General features: G+C 37.0%; 1 protein-coding gene and 1 long non-coding RNA gene across 5 annotated transcripts in view; one reads left to right on the forward strand and one right to left on the reverse strand.

The window, feature by feature from the left end:
- LOC111321492 (inhibitor of growth protein 5) overlaps positions 1 to 17,642 on the forward strand; it is a 29,660-nt gene extending 12,018 nt beyond the window's left edge. For 2 of the 4 annotated variants that reach the window (XM_022924384.2, XM_022924387.2), the window contains 10 exons: positions 4,460 to 4,559; positions 5,073 to 5,144; positions 6,953 to 7,119; positions 8,316 to 8,415; positions 10,778 to 10,813; positions 13,173 to 13,239; positions 13,694 to 13,811; positions 14,579 to 14,617; positions 15,678 to 15,739; positions 16,291 to 17,642. In XM_022924384.2, coding sequence (XP_022780119.1) covers positions 4,523 to 4,559; positions 5,073 to 5,144; positions 6,953 to 7,119; positions 8,316 to 8,415; positions 10,778 to 10,813; positions 13,173 to 13,239; positions 13,694 to 13,811; positions 14,579 to 14,617; positions 15,678 to 15,739; positions 16,291 to 16,330 — 738 coding nt within the window. In that variant the 5' untranslated portion in view covers positions 4,460 to 4,522 and the 3' untranslated portion in view covers positions 16,331 to 17,642. Of the gene's footprint in view, positions 1 to 3,298; positions 3,443 to 4,362; positions 4,560 to 5,072; positions 5,145 to 6,952; positions 7,120 to 8,315; positions 8,416 to 10,777; positions 10,814 to 13,172; positions 13,240 to 13,693; positions 13,812 to 14,578; positions 14,618 to 15,677; positions 15,740 to 16,290 lie in introns of those variants that run through there. The other 2 variants (XM_022924385.2, XM_088730051.1) reach the window with 2 other exon arrangements.
- A 1,211-nt stretch (positions 17,643 to 18,853) lies between these two features.
- LOC148725206 (uncharacterized) lies at positions 18,854 to 22,293 on the reverse strand. The gene is made up of 3 exons (XR_015990425.1): positions 22,162 to 22,293; positions 20,092 to 20,620; positions 18,854 to 19,943 (listed from the first exon to the last, which is right to left on the reverse strand). It is a non-coding gene; the product is annotated as an uncharacterized LOC148725206 (long non-coding RNA).
- Positions 22,294 to 22,367: the final 74 nt, after the last annotated feature.

Raw genomic sequence — 22,367 nt, forward strand, 5'->3', positions numbered from 1 at the left:
ATACAACACGGAAAAACCCCGAAACTATTGTTTTCGAGTTGCTATTGCGTTGTTTTTTGGTTCGTATGGTTTCATTCGTGTCCTTATGGCGCTTGCTCTTCCGTTTTAGGAGACAAAATGACGCACGCTCTGTGGAAATGGCCATCTGCTGTCACCATGTTTTCCTCGTTTAATTTCCCCTCAAATAATTGCTTTTTGGGTTGTATAGTCGTGATGTAAATAATGTTTAGACATGTTGGACGTACTTTTTTGCGGCAAGGTTTATCAAAGTTAAGCTTCTCGATGGCACGCGACACCGTGTAGTCGATAGTTTCTTTCGCTTATTTTTGATCTTGTTTTTAAATATCACTAAGCGGTGAAGCATTTGTATCTATGAAACTTTATCAAAGAGTTGGAAAAAATTCGAAATATGAGACTCCCTTTGTCAGAGAAGTAGACTTAGGTTGCTCTGCTGACAGGTGTAACAGAAATTCCTCGTTAAACACATAACTCAACCTTTTCATACTTTTACGATCATTCCTGAAGAAAGTTCATTCCTTTAAACCCGCCGGCGTTGTTCATCATTTTGCTCTTTGTTTGGTTTTTCTTAATTTTTACTCTTGTTCTTCTATTTTTGTCCAGCGTTATTTATCGTGGTTTTGCCTTGTTGTTTTAATAAGCATCAAATGTTAAAAAATAGACATCTTTAGCCATCGAAAACCCAGGATTCGGAACTTTATTACCTGACTTCGATTAAGGCCGATTTCATAAGGTTTAAAAGCTCTTTAACAGCATGCGTGCAGACAGCTTTATAATCTTATCCCAGTCTGCACGCATGTTCTGTTTGTTTCCTTGCATAATAATAGTGTCCATTACGGGTGCGTTCCCGAGCCCTTAAGGTCAAGTTTTCTATTCGTTTGTGAATCATTTCTACGTGTCATCTTATTAATATTTAACAATCTCCATTAGTTTGTAAATCACTAAGGTATCTTTATAATTTTTGAGTATGTAACAAAACCATCACTGACCAAGTTTCTCATTGTTGTCATGATAAGGTGAGCTGAAATTGCTAAAGATCGTTGTTCAAACTGACGTCAACGAGTTCTCCGATAATGCAGGAAAGGGAAATCATATTTTAAACCCTTCTCATTCCTTCAACGAGGAACAAATACATCATTCACCTTTAAAACGTATTTGACACCTAATTTAAGCTGCAAAATGCGCGATGAAGATGTTTGCACTCAGTGGTTTCGTCATAAGATTTTCCCTCACAAATATTTGTGGACTGAAAGGTATCCGTAGTCTGTGAAATGCTATACTCTGCATGGCTTGAGCGTGCCCAGATAAGAAGTGCTTTATTAAGTCCACAGATGAATGACAGATTATTAAATTCCAAGGGTTTATAGTCGGCTTTGCTGGAGGTCGTAGAACGGGCCCGGGGCGGTCAAGTTGAACATTGTTTGCCAAAATCGAGAAACGGGATCAACAGATCATACTTGTGTGACAGAGAGCTATGCCTACCTCTTGCTCAAGTTGTATCTGTAAAGCTAAGGTTTCTTGTATGAGGTGGCCAGCTAAAACAGTCAATATTATTCTAACAAAGAATAGACCACACGGCAAACCTTAAAGCATAACTTCCTGGGATTAAAATTTCCTTTTATTTATTCCACAAGGTGCGTAATTGCTACTGACAGTTATTGCTTAATAAGCATTAAAGAACAGGAATCTAAATATGGTGTTTTCTTGCTCGTGAAGCTTCCAATAGACACTTATATGACGTATCAATCTTTTTCCCTTGTTGTTCTTAGTGTACATTTAGAAGCTTTTAAAATCCAACTGACACTTTGATTTGCTTCAAAGTTGAGTTGCTTCAGGTCATCGGATTTTGAACTCTTAGTAAAACTTTATTCGAATACTGTTAAATGAGCAACTCCCTCATCATCGAAGGATATGTAAAACGTTTCGTTTTATACATCTTTTGTTCGTCAGTTAGGGACTGTGCATTTACAAACTGAGTAAAGGGCATATAACAAGAACTGCTTCAATTCAGAGTAACTTTTGTGTTAAAATGTTAGGCAAGCTACCTGCTAATATATGGTTTTATTTCAGTTGCATTTAAAAGAAAAAAGACAGAAATATGCATGTCGGGCCGACCTGCATATTTCGATCTTTTTGCTCGGGATGCTGTGTAATTTGGATGTTTTACTTATTCACACCTTCTATGTAAGGTGTGTGAATTATATCACAGGCAGCCCAAGCTCTCTTTGAGAACCACACAAGGAACACAATTTACATATCGTTAATTTGCATTTGGTTAAGAGAAAACCAGGATTAAAAAAAACCGCTTAAATCAAGTGAAATCGGTAAAATAATGACACGAGGAGCAAGCAACACACGTATAGAATAAGGTAAGCCATTTTTATTTAATATTTTCACTTTTAACTATCTCGATGGATATCTTGTAGAAAATCCCATACAAATCCTTATAAATCGATATGCAAATTGTGTTCCTTGTGTGGTTCTCAAAGAGAGCTTGGGCCGCCTGTGGTTATATTTAAGACTGGTGCAAAGATTTCTTGAACTGAACTTCATAAAGGGAACGATAAAACCTAACTAAAAGTGACCGGAAATTACTGAAAAATGCGCAAAGTTAATAATTTTAGGAGGTGGATCATAATTTACGATATGTTTCAAACAGGTTGACAAGTTTTTTTGTATGTTTATGGAAAACTAAAGAACCCCAGTTCTGAAGTGTGAAGTAATTTGCTAGTGATCCTTTATTTCCACAACAGTTACCCTTTATTTGATGTGACCCACGACCTCTCTCCACCTCTTAGTTTGAGAAAAGACAGCAAATTGTGCCCCATGTACCATCATCATGAACCCAAACGTTTTTACATTAGTCCGCTCGTCAAATAAATCCCTTTCCCTCTATTTAAGTCCCAAAGAGTTGAAGCAAGATGACTTTCTCTCAGCGGGGGCACTAATTGGACGTATCTGTGTCTTTGTTTGGATGGTTTGTGCTGACCCTGTTTTCATCCATGAAGGCTTTGGCAGTTCTTTCGTTCAAAAACTGAAAAGGGAGGTACTTTTAAAAACAGTCATTAAACCTTCTGCCGTCAGATTAAAAGTTGTCTTATTTCCGCTTCTCTTATTGATCGTCATCCTGATTTCGCCCTATTAAAATTTCGAGATTGTATTACTGTCTGCGTGCCAAAATCCAGTGATTATTACGCCACAGCTTTGCATAAATATACCTAGTTTACTTTTACCAAAGCAATAAATGGGAGTTGGGGGCGGTATCTTATTTGTTTTTCTCTAGAGGTCAAGGGCAACTGCCTTTCGCTTTCGTGTCGGAAAAAAAGAACAACCGATCGGTCGTACACTTTGTTTGTCAGCAAGTTACGAACCTGCGGCCTCTGAGATCAATTTTCCATGTTTCTATGATCTTTTTGGCATAGAGGTGAGACATTTTAACTACTCTCCGAATGCGAAGCAAGAAAACTAAATAAACCCGCTTACACTTAGACCAATTCGCTAGGATTTCCGGTAGTCTCTAGGATGTAGAATCGATCTTGTGGTCTCCCGTGCAGTGCACTAAATCTCCCATTCAAAAGTAAATTTCAATTTATTATTTTTTTTATGAAAGAGGTGAAATAAGCAAAGGTTATTACTGTTGAAAAAGATTATGTGGTGGGGGGGGGGGGGGGGGAGAGAGTTCTTGTTGAAGGATGGCTGTATTCTTTAGAATTTGTCATAATATACTTTGGGTTTAGCGACAGTTCTTAGCTTTGCGAGAGACCGCCGAGGGGTGGGAACATCATCTGAAATTAGACATCTCTAGACTTCAAAGTTCTAGAAATTCGCATCTCTGCGATCAAGACTCGGCCCATAAACAAATGAAGTGGACAGGGAGCTTCCCTTTAATTACGATTGATCGATAAGACGATTTCACCGCAAAGGACCACGCGCCATGCTACTGCTGCCGCTTCTTTTTAAATTTATTTCAATACCTCGTAGCTTTGGCTAGTTTGTAATCAGGCCCGGACGACTAACTCTACTAGCTAAAATATTAGCTTCTCAGTTTGCCATGAAATAGCCAGCTGTGTACTTCACATCTGTTTGGTTTTATTTTTAAAGGGTACGTTTTTATGACAGTTTCTCCATTAAGTTTTCTTTCACGCAGGCCTAAAATTTGATTTAAACACAGAAGATAGCAGTGACGATGAACAATACGATTTTAAGACATTGAAGCTTTAAGGGAACTAAATTGTAGTAGAGTGCGAGGAACGGGCAAAGAGCAGCAGTTGTGAAACTGATAGTGTTTCTTAATTCCCAGATCCTTCATCTTTGGTTGCGCGGACCCAAATGTCACGTGATATATATCCCATAAGTCTGTGCTCTGTTATGTCGGTCGGTGAAATTTTGCAGAAGTTGGAACCATCTTACTAATTGTAAACCCTTTTTTTACAATTATTAGGCTCCAGTGTTGTTTATATAGATAACGTTTGGATAAAATACAATCTAAGGACGAATTAGGACCATGGCGACGAATATGTACTTGGAACATTATCTTGATAGTAAGTGCTTTTGATTTCACCTCACTATGACGATCCCGCCAGAATCCCCACTCATTTGCATTTTGAAAAAGAAAAAATGGGTAAAGCTATCGTTGCCTCGTCGATATAATGATTTGCTCGTCCCGGCAAGTTTTCTCGTAACTCCAAAACCTAGAAAAGTCTGGGAATGTCGATTTTGTAAGGAAATCGGGTGGAAATAAAGTTAAGCTTATATGTTAAATTATTTTAGGCTTGCGTACAACTTTACAGCCACAATAAGTGATGGTCGGATGTGGGTATAGGTTAATTTAATAGTGAAGCTTAACTTCTTGAAGTTAATATGTTCTTTATGATATCGATCCCATTTCCTTTAAACTGTGATTTCTCTCCGCGTTAAATAAATGTACGAGCGCGAAAATCATCAAGTTAACATAACACACTCGGATGAAAACATCTAAGAATGGAAAGGGTTTTCCCTGCGAGTGCTCGTTATGACACATGTTAATAGACAGACGACACTGCTTTGCCTCTTAGGTATTGAAAATTTGCCATTTGAACTTCAGAGGAACTTCACACTTATGAGAGAACTTGATCAAAGGACACAAGGTAACTTGGGTACACGTACATCCCACTGGCCGAAAATCTACTTTACAAATTAATCCACTTAAGCGACTAACACAATCCACACAAAACAAACATTACGAAACAGTTGCTTCTCTTGTCGCTTTTTATAGTCTACCAGAAAATATTAGTTTTCCAATGGTTTGCCTTTTCGAAACAAATGTGACTGTTCACGAAAACACATCCGAGTGATTTCAACCATGGCATATATTGCTTGGAAATCAGAAGGTACCCACATTTCAGGAAATGAAGAGAATTTCTTAAAAGGGAAATCTTCAAGGTCAGGAAAAAGTTAGGGCATTTTATTTTGACTCAGGGAAAATTGATATAGAGAAAGAAAAGTCAGGAAAATTCGAAAAATTCAGCTAAAGGAAGGAAGAGGCTTTTGTGGTCACTTTGATGTCAAAGATGTTTTTCCATAGTTGAGAAGTTGAGCAGTTTTTTCTATTAATCATCTTAGGTGAGGCCATAACATAATTGTTTTCATGTATTTCAAATTTGATGAGAGGAAGGACAACTGAGCAAGGATGGATGCCACCACTGCATGTTTTGTATCATGCTGGTCCCGTCTGGCTGTAGTGACCATGTGACTGTGTTATGTCATAGTACTATGGGGCTATTGTTTGAAAATCCCTCAAAGATCTTCATAGGATATCCTTAGTGTAAATCTCGTTAAGGTCTTATCAAACTTATCTCCCTTTGGAAATCTTTGTGCTGCAAGATTTCAAACAATCTGTACTAATAATCTTGACCTTATAGGGATATTTCTTAGTCCATTTTGAATGTTTTAATTATACTACAATCTAGATATCAAGCAGTGATACTGATGGTAATAAAAATCTCATTAAGGTCTTTGCATACAAATTTTGGTCAGTGGATCTGCTTAGCTTGATAACCATGACAATTTGATAGTAGGATTTTCAGCATATATAATTCACATTTATCCTTGCAAACCACATTTGTCCAGTAGGATTGTATTATGTGCATTTTTTCTGTTAATTGTTGATGACACTTTTAAACCTCCAACCCTCATTTGAATTCCTCTTCATTTTATTAAAAGAATGTTTTCCCATATCACAAACAAATGCCCTAATGTTTTTTTAATCGAACAAAAATGTCTTTTATTGAAAGCTATCTAAATTCTTAAAACTTTGTAACTTTCTCTGCTGTATTATCTTATACTCTGCTGTTCTCTTCCCCTTTTTTTTTTTTACTTTATCTTTGTGTATAGTTAATAGAAGAATCTGCAAATTGTACTTGTAAATTGTGTTCTGGGAACACGCCATCCCCATGGGATGGCAAATACGAACAATAAGTCTGTTTAATCACATGCTCAACAAAGTGTGGTGATTTATATAAATAACAATTAAGAGGAAATTATTTCAATGAATAAAGTGACTGTCACAAAAACATGGAAATATGGCAACAAAACTTTTGTGGATCACAGAAATGCCCGACTGTCCAATCTTTCCAGTTCCGCATTGTAAGGGGGAAAGTCAAAGTTTTCAGAAACTGTTGAGGTCTTAAAAGTGAAAAAATATTACCTCAGAAAGAAAAGAAGGAAAATAGGAAATTGATAACCTTGAAATAGCATTGCACATGGGGGATGTTCATCAGTTTAACTTTCAATAGTATGTTGCTGAATTTTTTGTAATACAATGCATTTTTGCTCACATCAAAACAGTAATTAATTTACTTGATTGTTGGAAGTGTTGCAGCTTGATAAATGTTCACCATTCTGGTTATTTAAAGTGAGTTGCTAACAAACTGAACATTTTGTTTTTTCATATAAGACCTTTCAAAGGAGATCAACAGTATGTCAGAAGAATACATGGCAAATGTGCGTAGTATGGATGCTGCAAAAAGGACATTACATTTGAAGAAAATTGAAAATGCTTTTGTCAAAAGTCGAGAATATGGGGATGATAAAGTTCAGCTTGCTATGCAAACATATGAAATGGTAAGTGATTTATGAAATGGAGGCAATGTGATATCACAGAAAAGTATTATTTGATAACATCTACTTACCATAACCAAGATGTTGTAAGTAATCTAGTTTGGGAGTGTGAGGTACAGCTTAGGCTCGATGAAAAAGTTTGTTACTCTGAAAATTAAGAAGCTGTTATGTGTAAAATTCAACTGCTTGTTATCTACTTAAGTCCCCATTCCTCACCTCTATAGAAAATTAACTAGCCTCAAGGATATCGTAGACCTTTGTGAGTGTCTGCAGAAAAAAATTTTATCGTGCCATTTGAAGGCTAACCACTATAAACTATATATCAGTGGAAAGGTTATGAAATGCACTATTCAAAAAAATTAGCATGGATGACACTTCTTTGAGCAAATTAATCATATAATAAATCTTACCTCACAAATAAAACTTCTGCACAATTTTAATTCTGAGGGGTGGATCTTCAAAACCTTGTGGGGATTTTGGGGTATTTTTATTTTTGCTTTGCAATTTATTTGTCAAGTTTGCTGATCAAAATTTTAGCAATATGATTAACCTTGAAGGCCATTGTGGAAGATCCATTTTTAGAACAAAATTTTGCCTTGGGGATTTTAGGTTGGTATCTTGGGAGTCTTCAGACCAACTTTCATGGCAATCAGTAAAGTTTTATACCCTATTATATCTGTGCTCAAAACTATAACTTTTTGAAAATTAATGGTTTTCCTGGGACAAGTAGTAGGAAATTATCAGTGTATAGTCCTGGAAGGAATCTAACTGGTCCCATCTATTATTTTGATTCATTCACTCGGAAGAATACAGTTACATCTATCTTCCAGGGAAAATGATGGACCTGAAATTGTCAGTACCATAATATTTATCTACAGTAGTATAAATAGTTTTGAAATAAAGGATAACTAGAAAAACAGCGGCAAGCAGCCATGATGTCAAGCAATTTCCCGCCATGCATTGCTGCTAATCTACTGCACATGCTAGAAAGTGTTTGCTCGAACCAGTACCTCTCCATTTTCACAATGGTGTCACAGCATGGGTCTTTGCACATTTGTAAATAAAGACAAAGCACACATTTAATGGTTGTTTTTATTGACTCAAAATTCATAAAATACAAACCAGATGAAAACAAGAAACTGAAAGTTCCTATTAATTGGATTTATAATTATGCTAATGTAATATTTTTTTAATATAAGGTTGATAAACACATTCGCAAACTGGATGCTGACTTAGCAAGGTTTGAATCGGATCTTAAGGAGCAACATGCCAAGGAAGCAGGCTACTCAGATTATGAAAGTGAGTTGGTTATTTGGACTCTGATATACAACTTGATAAAAGTTGCCTAACTTTATTTTGTTGTGGAAAAAGCTGGAAAGAAGCTCAGAGCAGTTGAAAATTTTTGCTCTGAGAGTAGAAATGAAGAATGCTGCCCAACAAGCAGAAAAAAATGTGAATTACAACTTTTCCTTTACTTTTTCAACTCAGAATGAGAAAATCCCAATTCCATGAAAAATGCAAGGCTTTTTTTCTCATTTCTGTAACAAAGTGACGTGAGGACAGCAGGGCCGGATTGCTTTTTCCAGACCTGCTCGCATCAACCTGTCAGGCCCTCACACATGTCAACTTTCTTTATGGTTTTCTATGGGATTGGATTGCACGAGTGGAAATGGACATGTCAATGATAAGAGTTCTTATTCAAGATCTGCATGTGCAATTTAGTCGGGCAGCAGTCCCTGTAGTAATATGCGTGAAAGTGAGGATTACAGATCAAGCTTCCCTGAAGTTAACTAGAATTGTGAAGTCAATTACAAGCATGAACATTGAAAATGTTAAAATTATTTGAAAAATCAGCATATTTATCTGCCAAAGAGAAAGTGAAAATATTAAGGGCTAAATACCCTTGGATTTTATAAAAAAAAAAAAAAAAAAGGCTGTTAACAGTACCAGAAATTGTATATCAGAGATTGAGAAATGGAGATCAAACTCCACAAAGTAATTGACAGGCTCAATTAAAAGTCAACCACTTCGATGTGTCTGAAGCTTTCCAGTGAGGTTAAATGAAAGATTCCTCCATTGCAAACTCTTACTACTAGTGCACAAACCCTCATGCATTGAAAAAACCGTTATGTCAAAATGGGTTGTCTCAGTTTGGTGGACAGAGTGAAGCATGAGTTGTCCAGTGGTCAGAGCGCTGGACTCTGGGTCGGACAGCCCGGGTTCAAGTCCTGGCTGGGGCACTATGTTGTGGCCTCAAGCAAGTCACTTCACTCACATTGCTTTGTCTTCTCGGATACGACGTAAAGCCGTAGGTACCATCTCCTGCAGGGTTTGGGGTAGGAGACGTTAATTTCCCACGCACGAGATTACTGTGTGATGGATTTCCTCCCCTGGGTGGGAAGGTGAGATCGCTACATGGACTGAAGCGGCTGCCGAAGGCACCTGATAAAATGCTGATGTCTGATCTCAACCTTACTACATTGAGGCTGAAAAGCCCCTTTAGGGGAGCTTCAATTAATACTGCACTGCGTTGCACTGTACTGCGTTGCACTGTACTGCGTTGCACTGTACTGCGTTGCACTGGATTCTCTTTTCTCTACTTGCCCCAAAGTTGTTTTGATTGAAAGGAAAGAGTGATGACAGTGTCAATCTGCATTATCCAGGGTATTGAATTTGACAATATTTTGACAGTAAAACAATCACGGATTGTCTAAGACATGAGATATGAGAAAAAAGTACTTAGGCCTCACTCAAACAGAAATGGCCCCACTGAAATTGAGAAAATCCTTGCTGAAGATGATATAGAGATAAGCCATTGGAGTGTCATCAGATTCTTAATAAGAAGATTTTCTAGGGAGGTAGTCATTAGAGAATTTAGCCAGGACTGGACATCCTATTGTTGTTACAACCAAGGTCATGAATTTTACCAACCCCAAAGTGGAAAGTAACAATGAACTGACATAGCAGAAGTTCATAAGAAGGTTCCTTCTTTACTTCGGGGCTCATTTCTCAGAGCAAAGGTCAGACGCCTGTGATGAAAGCTTGGGTGGGTGCAATCAGGCACAAAGTATTTTCAACTAATTAGTGAGCCTGACAGACTGAAACAATTGGAGTTCCAGGAGGTATGATACTCATGGACAAGTGTTTGGTTCACCTCAAAACTTGTAGTTAAGTAAGCTTTCATTGATGGTGGGAGCAGCTGAAGATGATTGGCAGACCCAAGCATCCTGTCAAAGTATATTTGTGGAGGAATTCTGAAGAGAGGGCCAACACTACTGGTGATAATGAGCGAATCATGGATGCAGAGTTTTAAGTCTACAAAGTGCTTGACAAACAGCTCCTGCCAATCATCCAATCAACTTTTCCAGGGGGCCCACACCTCTAGTGAGACATTGACCTCAAGACACAAGCTACCGAACCATTAACTTTGTGAAATTTTATTTTACTTTCATCGGGGCTTTTGATAAGAGTCCAAAACAATTAGTGTTATGCAGCCTTTACCAGTAGTGCGAAGGCAAAAAGATTTTTTTCAAAGTGTATTTATTTGTATATGTGGCACCAGGTGTGAAGAGGAGGAAATTATATCAGGGCTGCTCAAAAGTTAGTTTGAGCATACTTCAATTTCAAAGGCATCTTCTAAACAGATTTACTTATTCTGCAGGTGAATCACCAACACCAAAGCGCAAGAGCAAGTCAGGTAATATTTTGTTGGTAAAAGTTATTTATGTATTGTTGAAGGTGGTTTAGGTGTTGTGCAAAACAATTTTCTCCCATGGTTTCCCTTCTTCTGTAATGTAATCCTGTCATTAGGCTTAGCCTCAAAGTCCATCCATAGTGAGTCATCCATAGAGTCCGTCCATAGAAGGTCAGGGTAGCCAATTTCACCCTTAAAGTGCCCCTGAGGCAAAAATTGACCATTTTATTTTGGCCTAAATTGTTTACACAATGTTGAATTGGGTCAAGTTAAGACCCTTTTTCCCATTACAAACTCAAAACAAACCTTTGATGACCAATTTTTACCACTTCAAAGTTGTCCAAAAATCGTCCACCATTGCTGAAAACATGTTCAACAAACTTATGCTTTGCTTTGTCACAACTCTCTTTTTTCACTGCACAGAGAATCACACATATTACTTTTTTGAGAACTATTTCGTTACCAGTCGGGAAATGTTAAATTTGTCAGACGATGAATTGTCCCAGAAATCATCTGAAGCTTCTGTGGATAGTTTTGCGCCAACAAACGATGAATTTTTGCCATGCGAATAAAGATAAACACAGAACGGCACGGACTCTCCATGTGGCTTTTGTGGTCGCATTGCGTTATCACCTTCGAACTGTATTTGTGCTTGTAGTAAGGGATTTTCCTTTTTTGTAAGAAATGATCGGGTGATTAGTAAAAATAGTTTTCGGCAGTGGCTAATTGTGTATCCGAAGGCGGATATTGGGAGTTTGTGAAAGCTATTTCTAAGCCATCAATGTGTTTTCCCCGATGCATTTGGTCAATGATCTCATTACGCAAACCGTATAAATGATTTCTGGTTTTATTCGATCTATTAAGGAAAACGTTGCATAATATTAGATAGGGAAAACTACAGGGCAAAATACAACATAAGCAAACTACAGTGATTTATCGCATATCATTGACCACTTACTTCTGTGACGATATCCAGCAGATTATTCCTAACCACTCTTAAACAGGGGGGGACAGTTCAATTGGGTATCTGGTTGGCAAAATCATATGAAACGCCGGTCAGCGAGAGAACAATTTAGCACGGAACGATTCCTTCTAAAATGAACTTTTAACACGTTGCGCGATCTTATGAAGTTACTAATCCCAAGTGTATCATGAACTTAATGAAATGGGAAATTAATCAATCAATTATGACTCATATCTAATTATATACTTTTCTCAACGAAACAGTGTTCGGAGTAGATCACAAATATTTTTGTAGGATTGAAGTTTACTCTGCGAGGTCACACAAATCGCATCCGTTTTTCCCGCTCTGATCTATTTGCAAGGCTCCGATGCGGAGAAATACCTGCAGCATGGTCTGCATGATTACTTCAGCGTTGAATTACGCATCGATGCCCAGTCATTTTTATTTAGTTTTTGTAAGAATAGAGTAAAGCACTCTGTTATGTTTGCTTGACATTTTGCCATGTGAGATTTTTGTGTTGAGCCTTTGACATCACTTCCTCAAGAGTCCTGCGATCAACTTCCAGAACATGATCAAATAATGGCAGATGCGAAATCATGAATTTAACGGCCCAAAAAAAGATATTTCTGGTGCTCGGTCTAAACTGAAATTTGGCAGAGTAGTTGAAGGAGACACACTGAACGCGAAAATGAAAAAAAATGATGTACGAAAATTTTGATCTCAGGGGCACTTTAAGGGTAACTATCAGGGTGTAGACTGGGAAGAAAAAGCACTGAAAATAACACTTAAGAGGCATACGCATGTTATAATGTAATTCAAACAAATCTTAGGTTTGAATTTCAGCTGATGATGTACACATGCTTTCTAGCAACACCACTAATTTTCATCTTAATGATTGCTCTTACTAAATGCTTTGTAATGCCCATTTGTGAGTTTCATGTCATTTCCATCATCTTGAACTAAGTACTCAAGCTGAAATTTACATGTAGTCAAAGAAAGATGATAAACCTATTTACTTGTACTCTAGCGATGACAATTTCTTTGCCAAAATATTATGCACAATTCTCTCTGGTGTACGTTTTAGCGTGGCTCCCACGCATGAAAAGCACGCGTGGGGCAGAGCCCCATACCCATGAAACATGGTCAACCTCATTTTGTTTGGTTGTTGCATGAATGACCGAGTGTACATATGTACATACATACATACCTTCAGATTGCATGGGTAGGGTAGGGGAGACTATCAAAACAAAGGGAGGGGTGTCTCAGGTAAGTCTTGGCAAATGCTCAACTTTTATGTTATCATTAATATTACGAACTTGGGAGCTCCGCTTTTAGGCTTGGTTAAATCTATATATTAGTGACATACTGAGATGTTTATAATTTTTCATTTTGGTATAGGTGGAAGGAGTAGAGGAGGAGGAAGGAAGAAACAAGACACTTCTGAGTCTGCAAGGAAAAAGAAAAAGTATGTGTTAAAGTTATAAATTGGGTTTGAAGTAGCTTCATTCAAGGATTTCCCCAGTTTCATTACTATGTAAACAAATTTTTGTTTTGCTCGAAAGTGATAGACAACACCTCACTCTTGCAAAACCTTGAAATTGAACGTCTAGTTTTGAGGTTGCCTTTATCTTTAGTCTTGAATATGGTATAAAAAACAGGTTTTCTGTTTCTGAACGATGAAAACACCAAAAGATGGATCATTTTATAAAAGAACCATAATGAAATAGGCAAAAAGTAGAAAAGGAGCACAACAATATTTTTCTACTATAATTGAAACTACGAACATCACACATCAAGTTTTAATAATTTTGCAGAAATTTGTACCTATAAGTATTTCTTGGAACATGCTGATGTTATTGATATGGAACCCAACAATGTTGTATTTTTAATCCTAACAATTCTATTGTGGCTTGTTTTAGAGTTGAATCTGAAGGTCCCAAGTCACTTGCAGTTGCTGTGTCTATTTTGGCACCTGAGGTACAAGTACTTGATATGCCAGTTGACCCTAATGAGCCAACATACTGTCTATGTCATCAGGTAAGGAGCTTGGCAAAGGTACCAGAAGTTTTTATAGGTTGATAAACTGCTTTTGCATGGTCCTACCATGTTTATTTTATCTATTGATGTACATGCAAGTAATATTTTTGTTTGTTACTTTTAAAAAAGATAATACACAAATAGAGAAAGGTACCAGTACATGCTTTGTTGTACATCCAAGAAAACATTTCAAATACATATATCAAATGGTTTCTATTATGCCTTGGTTTCTAAGATATCAAAAACTAAGGCCTTTGGGAAACACAAAATGAATTCAAGTGACGTAGATTAGCACCTTGACACACTATGAAATAGAAAGAAAATGCTATTCATTTTCAAGTAGATATTGTATTTGAGTGACATAATATTATGCAGTTCTCTTGCCCAATACTGTCCTGCCTACTTACAAGAACCAATGTTTCCAAATTTATGGCCCAATAATCATCCTTCAGAACTATTCATGAATGCTACTTCTGTGGAGGGTTATTTGTGTCAACACAAATAATTCCCCTGCACTTTTCTTGACCAACTGGATAGTGGAATCCCCAATTCCTTGTCAGATTTTTGACCACACCTGCACAACAACATACCTTAGGGCCATAGTGACCGAATGAAGGCTGAACAAAAATACAAAGATCCAAAGAGATCTTTTTCCCTGCAAGAAAGTTTCTTTGTTTCTATTGACACTATAATACAAATAATGATTTCATTGTGCTCTTTTTGAGGCTTGTTATTAACATTGCATTCCTTTGGTTTTTATTACGAAGGTTTCATACGGTGAAATGATAGGGTGTGATAACACGGAGGTAGGCATAACACAGCTATCCAGCGATCATCAATCATTACTGTTAGGTCAATTCATTTAGGAGTTATGTAAGTGGAGAAAAGTTGTCGTTCCCCCATAGCAAGACTTTATCTTTGTAACAACTAAAGGCATCATCAAGTGTTAACAAAGTTGATAGGGACTTTAAGCAAACCACGACGGCTACGGTAACGAGAACGTGGAAAAACAATAGATCTAATTGGCAGAACAATAGCCCAGCACGTGCGTTTTAAAACTTTGTACATTTCTTAGCCGCCGTTTGTAAAACAGCAACGTGAAATCACCAAAATTTGCGTCGTCTGCGAAGCGAAACCGCGGCGGCAAATTATTTTAATTTACATTTGTAACTCAACGGTACTTTTATGCGTTATGTTGAGTTTGAGGTCTGGCGCCCTATGAGACGATAAACACGTTCAGCCATTTTGGAAATTCTAACTAAAAGTAGAAACTAATTATTTAATCGACGTTTTCCGTGGCGTTGCCTTCCTGACAGCTTAAAGTCTCTAATGTATCAACAAGGATTCAGTATCAAAATGACTTAATTGTATAGTGAAAGTGCTCCTAAGTTTAATTTTTTTTTTCTTTTTACATTTGATCCAATTTAAGAAGTGAGTCTGATTTTTTCCTCAAAGATCTCTCATGTAAACTGTTCCCCATTACCAGACCATTTGCTAACTGAAGTGCATTAAAGGACCTGGATATTGAGAGAATGAGGTGTCAAACCAAACCATTACAAGTTTACAGTTTCGTTAGGTGCAGCCAGTTCATTTAAACGGCAGTTCGGGTTTCTTGATTTTTCTAGGTTGCAAGTTGCTGTCCTTTACACTTAAAGTAGTTAGAGAGATACACACATTGGAACTGCAGACTGACTAACCTACTCTCTAGAGAGGTTCTCTCTGAGAACACAAACTATATTTTTCTTTAGAGTGAACTTAAATCTTTTTTCATCATAGATAATAATCATTTGTCAGTAATGATGTTACCTTTTTTCAGTAAGGGACGCGCACAGGCAAGAAGACGTTAACTTGCTATTTTTATTTTAGTGCCCAATTGAATGGTTTCACTTCCCGTGTGTAGGACTGACATCAAAGCCGAAAGGAAAATGGTTAGTCCCGGCTAGCTTTTAATTCTATAAATTTGTAATTTTACTTTAACTTCTATAATTGTTGGTGTATCGGGGGGGAGGGGGGGAGGGTGGCATGTGCCTCTAATTCATCCTACTGCTGTGGGTTGGTAGAGAGAGAGAGAGATATGATTGCAACCTAAATTGAAAGATATCAATCTCTCAATGAAAAGAGAACACTTCTGAATGCTCTGTCTTCATATCGAGAGGGAGAGAATTGAGTTTTTATTTTTAGACTTTAGTTTGATTTATATCAGTTGAGACCGAATACTTTCAAACTGAAATTTAATTACTCTCAGAAGAACCTGCTCTTTGTGCAAATGGTTCTCAGTAAAATCTAAAGTCGCAGTGTATATAAAAATTTCTCTAGTAAGTAGGTCTCGAAACCTCTATGCAGAATTCAGTGCAGTTTGCTTGTTGATCACGTTGTTTCGAAGTTTTCATCCTATGATATGAATTGAAGTGACGTAGATTCTCACACTTGATTAGAAGAGATACTCCTGAGCAGAGCTGTATTTATTCTTTTCTTTCAGGTACTGTCCAAAATGTGCACAAGAGAGAAAGAAGAAATAACTCTGTCAACAGAAAATATTATAACTACTAAGAACATTGTTTGGGAACAATGCACGACAAGTATACTTGTTATGGTCCAAATCTCACGGCAGCACACAGAGAACGTTCGTCGTCAGTTGCGCTTGTATGGTCTAACCCCTCAATAAGAGAGTATTGTAAAGCGCTGTTGTACTTATATTATTACTGCACCTGTCAATAACAGGCAAACTCTGGGTTTCAGAGATTATTTTGCGATTTCCTTTCATTTTGCGGTCAATCATTAGCGCAACTGCACTCGAAAAACCGATTATAGACACCAACAAAATGGATTGTTCTCCGATTACAGCTTAGAAATGCATTTTTACTTGACACAAATACAAATACACCACAGACCGTATTGTATTAAAAAGAGCAGCAAGGTCAGGGAGTGGCTTATGACGAATGATTGTACAGACTCGTATAAATGTTATTTCTAGATTTAAATATTAAGTTTTGAAAACATGATGGCAAGTTGTTCAAATCCTCAATATTCTTTTGTGTACGCATTTGTTTGTTTGGTTTTTTGTTTTTTCGCCGGTTGTCTTTTTTTAATAACAGAGAACTTTGTCTTTTTTTAATAACGGAGAACTTTTCAAATCGTAGTACATTTAAGTGTATAATATATTGAAGGGTTTTAAAGTCCTTTTAACAATAGACCACATTTACGACGAAATGATCGAAACTTGACACTGAAATGTTGGAGGAGTTTTTGATAGATTTTTGTTGTGGAGATCTCGAGAACTGGTGTCTCTTCCCAAAGCCATTTGCGCATTTTGAAATTTTCAAAGTTTCGTTACGATCTCAGGAAGAACTTAATCCGGCATTTTTCTTAGGGTTTCATGCAGCATTCTCTCGTGTTAAGCAGACGTTTTCTCGCAAGGTTCGTAAAGCTTAATCGTGAGGTATCATTCCAAACTCTCTGTAAAATAAAGTTTAAATTAAGGGATCAAATCAAAATTTACTTTTAGTTGAGACATTCTAGTGTTACAATCATACTAAGACATAGAGTGTTCTTGAGTACTTATTTGAGATGATACCACGTTCGCCATGGAGAACGTCAAGTTTCTATCAAGCCTTCTCTTCCCCGTTCCTTTTCGTGCCAAAATTTTGGAGTAATTAATGTAATGTGGTGGTATTTGTCATACATGTGGATTCGGTTTCAATTCATGACGAAATGTACGTGAGTTTGAAATCCTGTAGTGGTTCCGTCTAAAATGTTGTGAGCTTTCGACTAAAAATAAACATTTTTTATACGGTCTTTATTAAATAAAGGTGATGATTCTCAAGTGAATAATGAAGCGTTGTTTGGCCCTCGTTAAAGGTTTTGTCCCTCTCACATGCCTTGTTTTGGAGCCTTACTTGTCTCCCTCCCCTCCCCCCTCCCCCCAGGTATTACTAGCCGTTAACAGCAAAATATAACCCTTGCAATATATGTTTAATCCATAAAATATTGGTTTCATTGAAAGACATAAAAAGGCATTCAATCCAATCGTTTGGTTCTATTCAATATTTTGATTTTCAACACCGAGAGTCTTGACTAAGCATGTACTGAGAGAGGTAAAGTTTGCTACAAACGGCTTGCCATACCCGAACTTTTATATCTCAAGATATGTTGTGTCCAGAGTCTAAAGAGCGTGAACTCATGAGCACGGTCTATTGCCCTTCATCTCGATCATTTTTTGCAAAATGACAATGACGAAACGAAGATAAAGTTCAGTCGTAAAATGGACCAATGAAAATTTCACATCGTTAATAGAGAGACGTCTCTGCATTAGTGTTTAAAATTACTAATTATCTTAATATCAAGTAACTATTATTATTAAATTCTTATGTCGTATGTCTTATTGTAGGTTCTTGCTCTTCTAATGTTAATCCTAGCTATTTGTGAGTATATGTGTATACCCATTTCTATCTATTTTATTTACCTGATTTTGATATTGAGGTATTTTGCTAAATTTTATTGTAAGACAATCCGCCCCGATTAGCGTTGCTACACGCGGGTTGTATTAATTTATAAAGCTGTTAAATTTGTTTGTTATAATAAATAAAGTGTGTGTGTACGTATGATGGACGATCCTCGCAGTAGATAGCGCCAATAGCGAAAATCAGACCTGAAAAAAATCAGGCCTGTACGGGATTCGAACCACTGACCTCAGCGATACTAGTGCAGCGCTCTACCAATTGAGCTAACAAGCCAACTTCACGGGTTTATTACGAATCAACTTAACGGCCTGCTCTCAGTTGGCTTGTTAGCTCAATTGGTAGAGCGCTGCACTAGTATCGCAGAGGTCAGTGGTTCGAATCCCGTACAGGCCTGATTTTTTTCAGGTCTGATTTTCGCTATTCGGCCTAAATAGCGCTATTTACTGCGAGGATCGTCCATCATACGTATCTGATACCGCAGTTCAAAAATATATGTACTTCATATATTCATTTTATCTCAAAGTGTGTGTGTGTAAAAAAAAGAGATGTCTTCATAAAAATATTTTAAAGAATGTCAGCAGTTAATAAATATCAGTGTTTTCAGATTCATTGTTGAAAGAAATGCCATGAAGCGTAAGATAATTTTCAGTTTAAAAACTCGATTACGGTAGCCAATTTTCATCATAAACTCAGCTGATAAAACCAAATTGACTTGTTTTCATTGTGATGGCTTTCGTATTCTTATCCCATTAAAAAAGAAAATTTGCCAAAGTCAGTTTCAGCACCAAATCTTCTTGTCTCGTGGGTTGAGAGGAAAAAGCCTGTTTCAGTATGTTCATGGTCACTATGATACGCGCCAGTGACTTTCTTTAAGTCAAGGGAAAATTCCCATACATCTCCTTAAATTTTCTAGGTAGACATTCTTACAATGGCAAATCTTATATTTTCTTTATTTTCCAAAGAAACTGTAAGGTGTGTTCCAATGATTACAAGAAAATGATCATTTAAAACCTTATCACGTAAGTCCCAGTTTTGCTATAACTGTCGAATAGCAGAGTCCGGGTTAACTATACAGAGACTTAGCTTTGAACTCTTGTTATGCTTGTTTTCGCCCTTGCGATCTGATCATGAAGAAAGTTCAAAGTAGTTATTTCGGGTTGCAGTTCGTCGTGTCGAAACAACAAGATCTCAGCTATCTACGAGCTCTCCGCTGGGTGTGTCAACATTTCTATTTCAAGCTTTGAACTTAATCCCCCATCACTCTCTGACACTATGTTGCTAATTTTACCAACTCCGGGCTTAAACAAAATCTCGTCAGTCGTGCCACATATCTCGGCTACACTCTGATCATGGCTATTGTAGTAGAATCTACGCTAACCGATGCTATCTTTTATGTCACACTGGTTATCCTATACTCTTTCGGAAGTCTCGAGAACTTTAATTTAAAAGAATTGAGTGAAATTCATATCTAGATAGTAGGTTATTAAGTGCTAAATGACATCTTTATCCAGAAGACGGTTTAAAACAATTTTTTTGGAGGAAACCGAAGTAACGTCAATAATGATAACCATGGATAACCACTTCAGTCCTTATTATAACCTCACAATTCTCAATCACATACCACGCTTACAGGAGCCACCTTGCTTTTGCGCTGTTAAAAAATTCTTTCAACCTGAATGAGAGCAATACACTTGATTGGTAAGACAGAAAAAAACGGAAACCAGTGATAGTCTAAGAGGAGTTATTGCTGGCTGAGAATGGATAAAATTCAACATAATTAACACATTCAAAATGTTAAGCATAAAAATCTAAAGTCTTACTGATGTAAGAGGCGCCAATCTTGGCACGAGCAGGTATGAGAAAAGTGAAATCCCACGTAATCAAAGAGGCAAAAACCACAGATTTAAAAATGAACGAAATGTCTGGAATAAGTTTTGATTTGATAAATCTCTTAATTAAATGTTGATATAGAGCCCCCACTAACAGGAAACTGTTAAGTATATTTTACGTCTGTCAATCTGACAAGAAAATAAGTTGTCAGTGTCGTCAGTACATGGACCAATACCAAATTAATTGTAGTGAATCCAATTTTAGTCCATGAAGGTTTTTGTTGTCTAGCCATTATGCATATGAAAGAAAAAGTTTTAAATCGCCCAAAATTTTGAGATGTTTACGGTTATGCGGTTTGTGCAAAAATTTTTTACTTCTTAACTTTCCCTCGTTCAAGTCTAAAAATAGTTATCTATAATAGTAATTGTTACTTTGATCACGTTCATCTACCTTGACTCTTCTGTTTCCCTTAGAAAGAACCCCATCATGGTGATAAAATTTCAGGATCCTTTTATTTCCCTGATTTAAATAGCAACAAGGAATAAGTTTTCAAGACTACACTTCCTTCTCATCCAAATACAATCGCCTTCCACGAGAGGAAATGTCTCTACTTTCAATTGACGATCAAGGTAATATCATCTTATTAGGAAGATAATGCCAATAGCTGTTAGACGCTGATGTAAAATGCGGAGTTTGATTAAAGCCAATATGCTGCGGGAAGGAGACTACCATCTGTCTGCATTTTCATCTTCAAAATATTTTTTATACCGCAGAACGTTGATATAAACTTATTCATCTAAGCTATTCGAAAAATGACGCTACCCGAATCCGGTGGTAAAAATTATTTCGATCATACTATTCATGGTGGTCCTTACGCAGTACAGGGATGGTTTATCCGTCAAAAACTGTCCCTCTGTCGTATATTTTTTCCTTATATATAACTAAGTTCCGGACTACCATGAAAGACCTCTGGGAATTTTCATCCGTTTTATTGTCTAAGTTTAAGTTTTGGGATTTGACGATACAGTGATTGTGTCCAGCTGCATACATACACAAATACTATCAAGAGTCTTCACCATACCAATAAAGCCAATGTAGAACTCAGAGTTCCGAGTTCTCCGTCAAAATTCAGTCTCTACAGGAAAGTTATAATTCTCTAAATCTCTTAAGATTAACGCCAATGATAAAATCTTCAGGTTTTTTAATACAACCCAAAAGGAGAACTCGTCTAAAAGGAACGATTTCCAATTATTTGCTAGTCAAAAGCCGGAAATTAGCGGAAAAAGTTGATATCATGGCGACGCCTTTCCTCTTGGAAAGAGGTTACTTTTCACTCACTCATGGGTGAATGCATATGGAAATTTCCAAATAACAATTATTATAAGTTACGAAGTTGAATATTTAGGAGAAAAAATAGGCTGACATTCCTAAACTGAAGAGAAGTTGAGTTAATGGGAAAGAGATTTGTGCAGGCAATCTGGATAGTCATTCGAGTCTTAAATATTGTTTGTTTATCAACTATCCCTAAAATTTGATTTTAGGCTTCCCACTTCATCCTTAGAGGCCATAGAAATGCAATGATTCACATGTAACCCCACTGTTTTGACACTGTTTTTCTTAAACTAGTCCCGATCAGTATCCGCTCTTAGCACTGATCTCAGTCATCGCTCTTTCTTTCGCTCTAACTCTTTTATTAATTTTTTTTTTTTTATTATTATTTTCTTTTTTCCTTTTTTGATGTAAAGTGACTAGGCTTTGGAAATGCGATTAACCCTTTAGTATAGCAGTAATATATTCATAGCTACAGAGAAAGGTATCAGAATATCATACCGCAGGGAAGGTAAGAGAACCATTCCTTGAGGTAATTGACGGTCAGCAGAAGTGATTAGAAATACTAGTTTATGTTCATATTTTAGTGCACGACAATAAACTTGTCAGTATAGATCATTGTCTAGTACAAAGGCAGTTGCGCTGACTCAACATGCTTTTACCATGTTCTAGAACTGAATGAAGCCGCGTAACCCCTCAATAAATCTACTTTAAATCGGCAGCCACAGTACCTATGCTCTTGTGTGGGGCGTTCCTCAGGAAGACGATCTACATTTTCTGCTTTAAGCTAAGAGCCATTCAGGTTTGAGGGCTTTGAATCTTGTCTTAGGTATCCTGTTGTGTTCATTAAATATGTATATTCTATACAATGAGGCTTGTGCTCCTAATAACAGTGACGCGCTGATGAGTATAGGCGCTGAGCGGCCTGGCGCCGGGA

This window comes from Stylophora pistillata, chromosome 8 (assembly GCF_964205215.1).
Source record: "Stylophora pistillata chromosome 8, jaStyPist1.2, whole genome shotgun sequence".
Classification (NCBI taxonomy): domain Eukaryota; kingdom Metazoa; phylum Cnidaria; class Anthozoa; order Scleractinia; family Pocilloporidae; genus Stylophora; species Stylophora pistillata.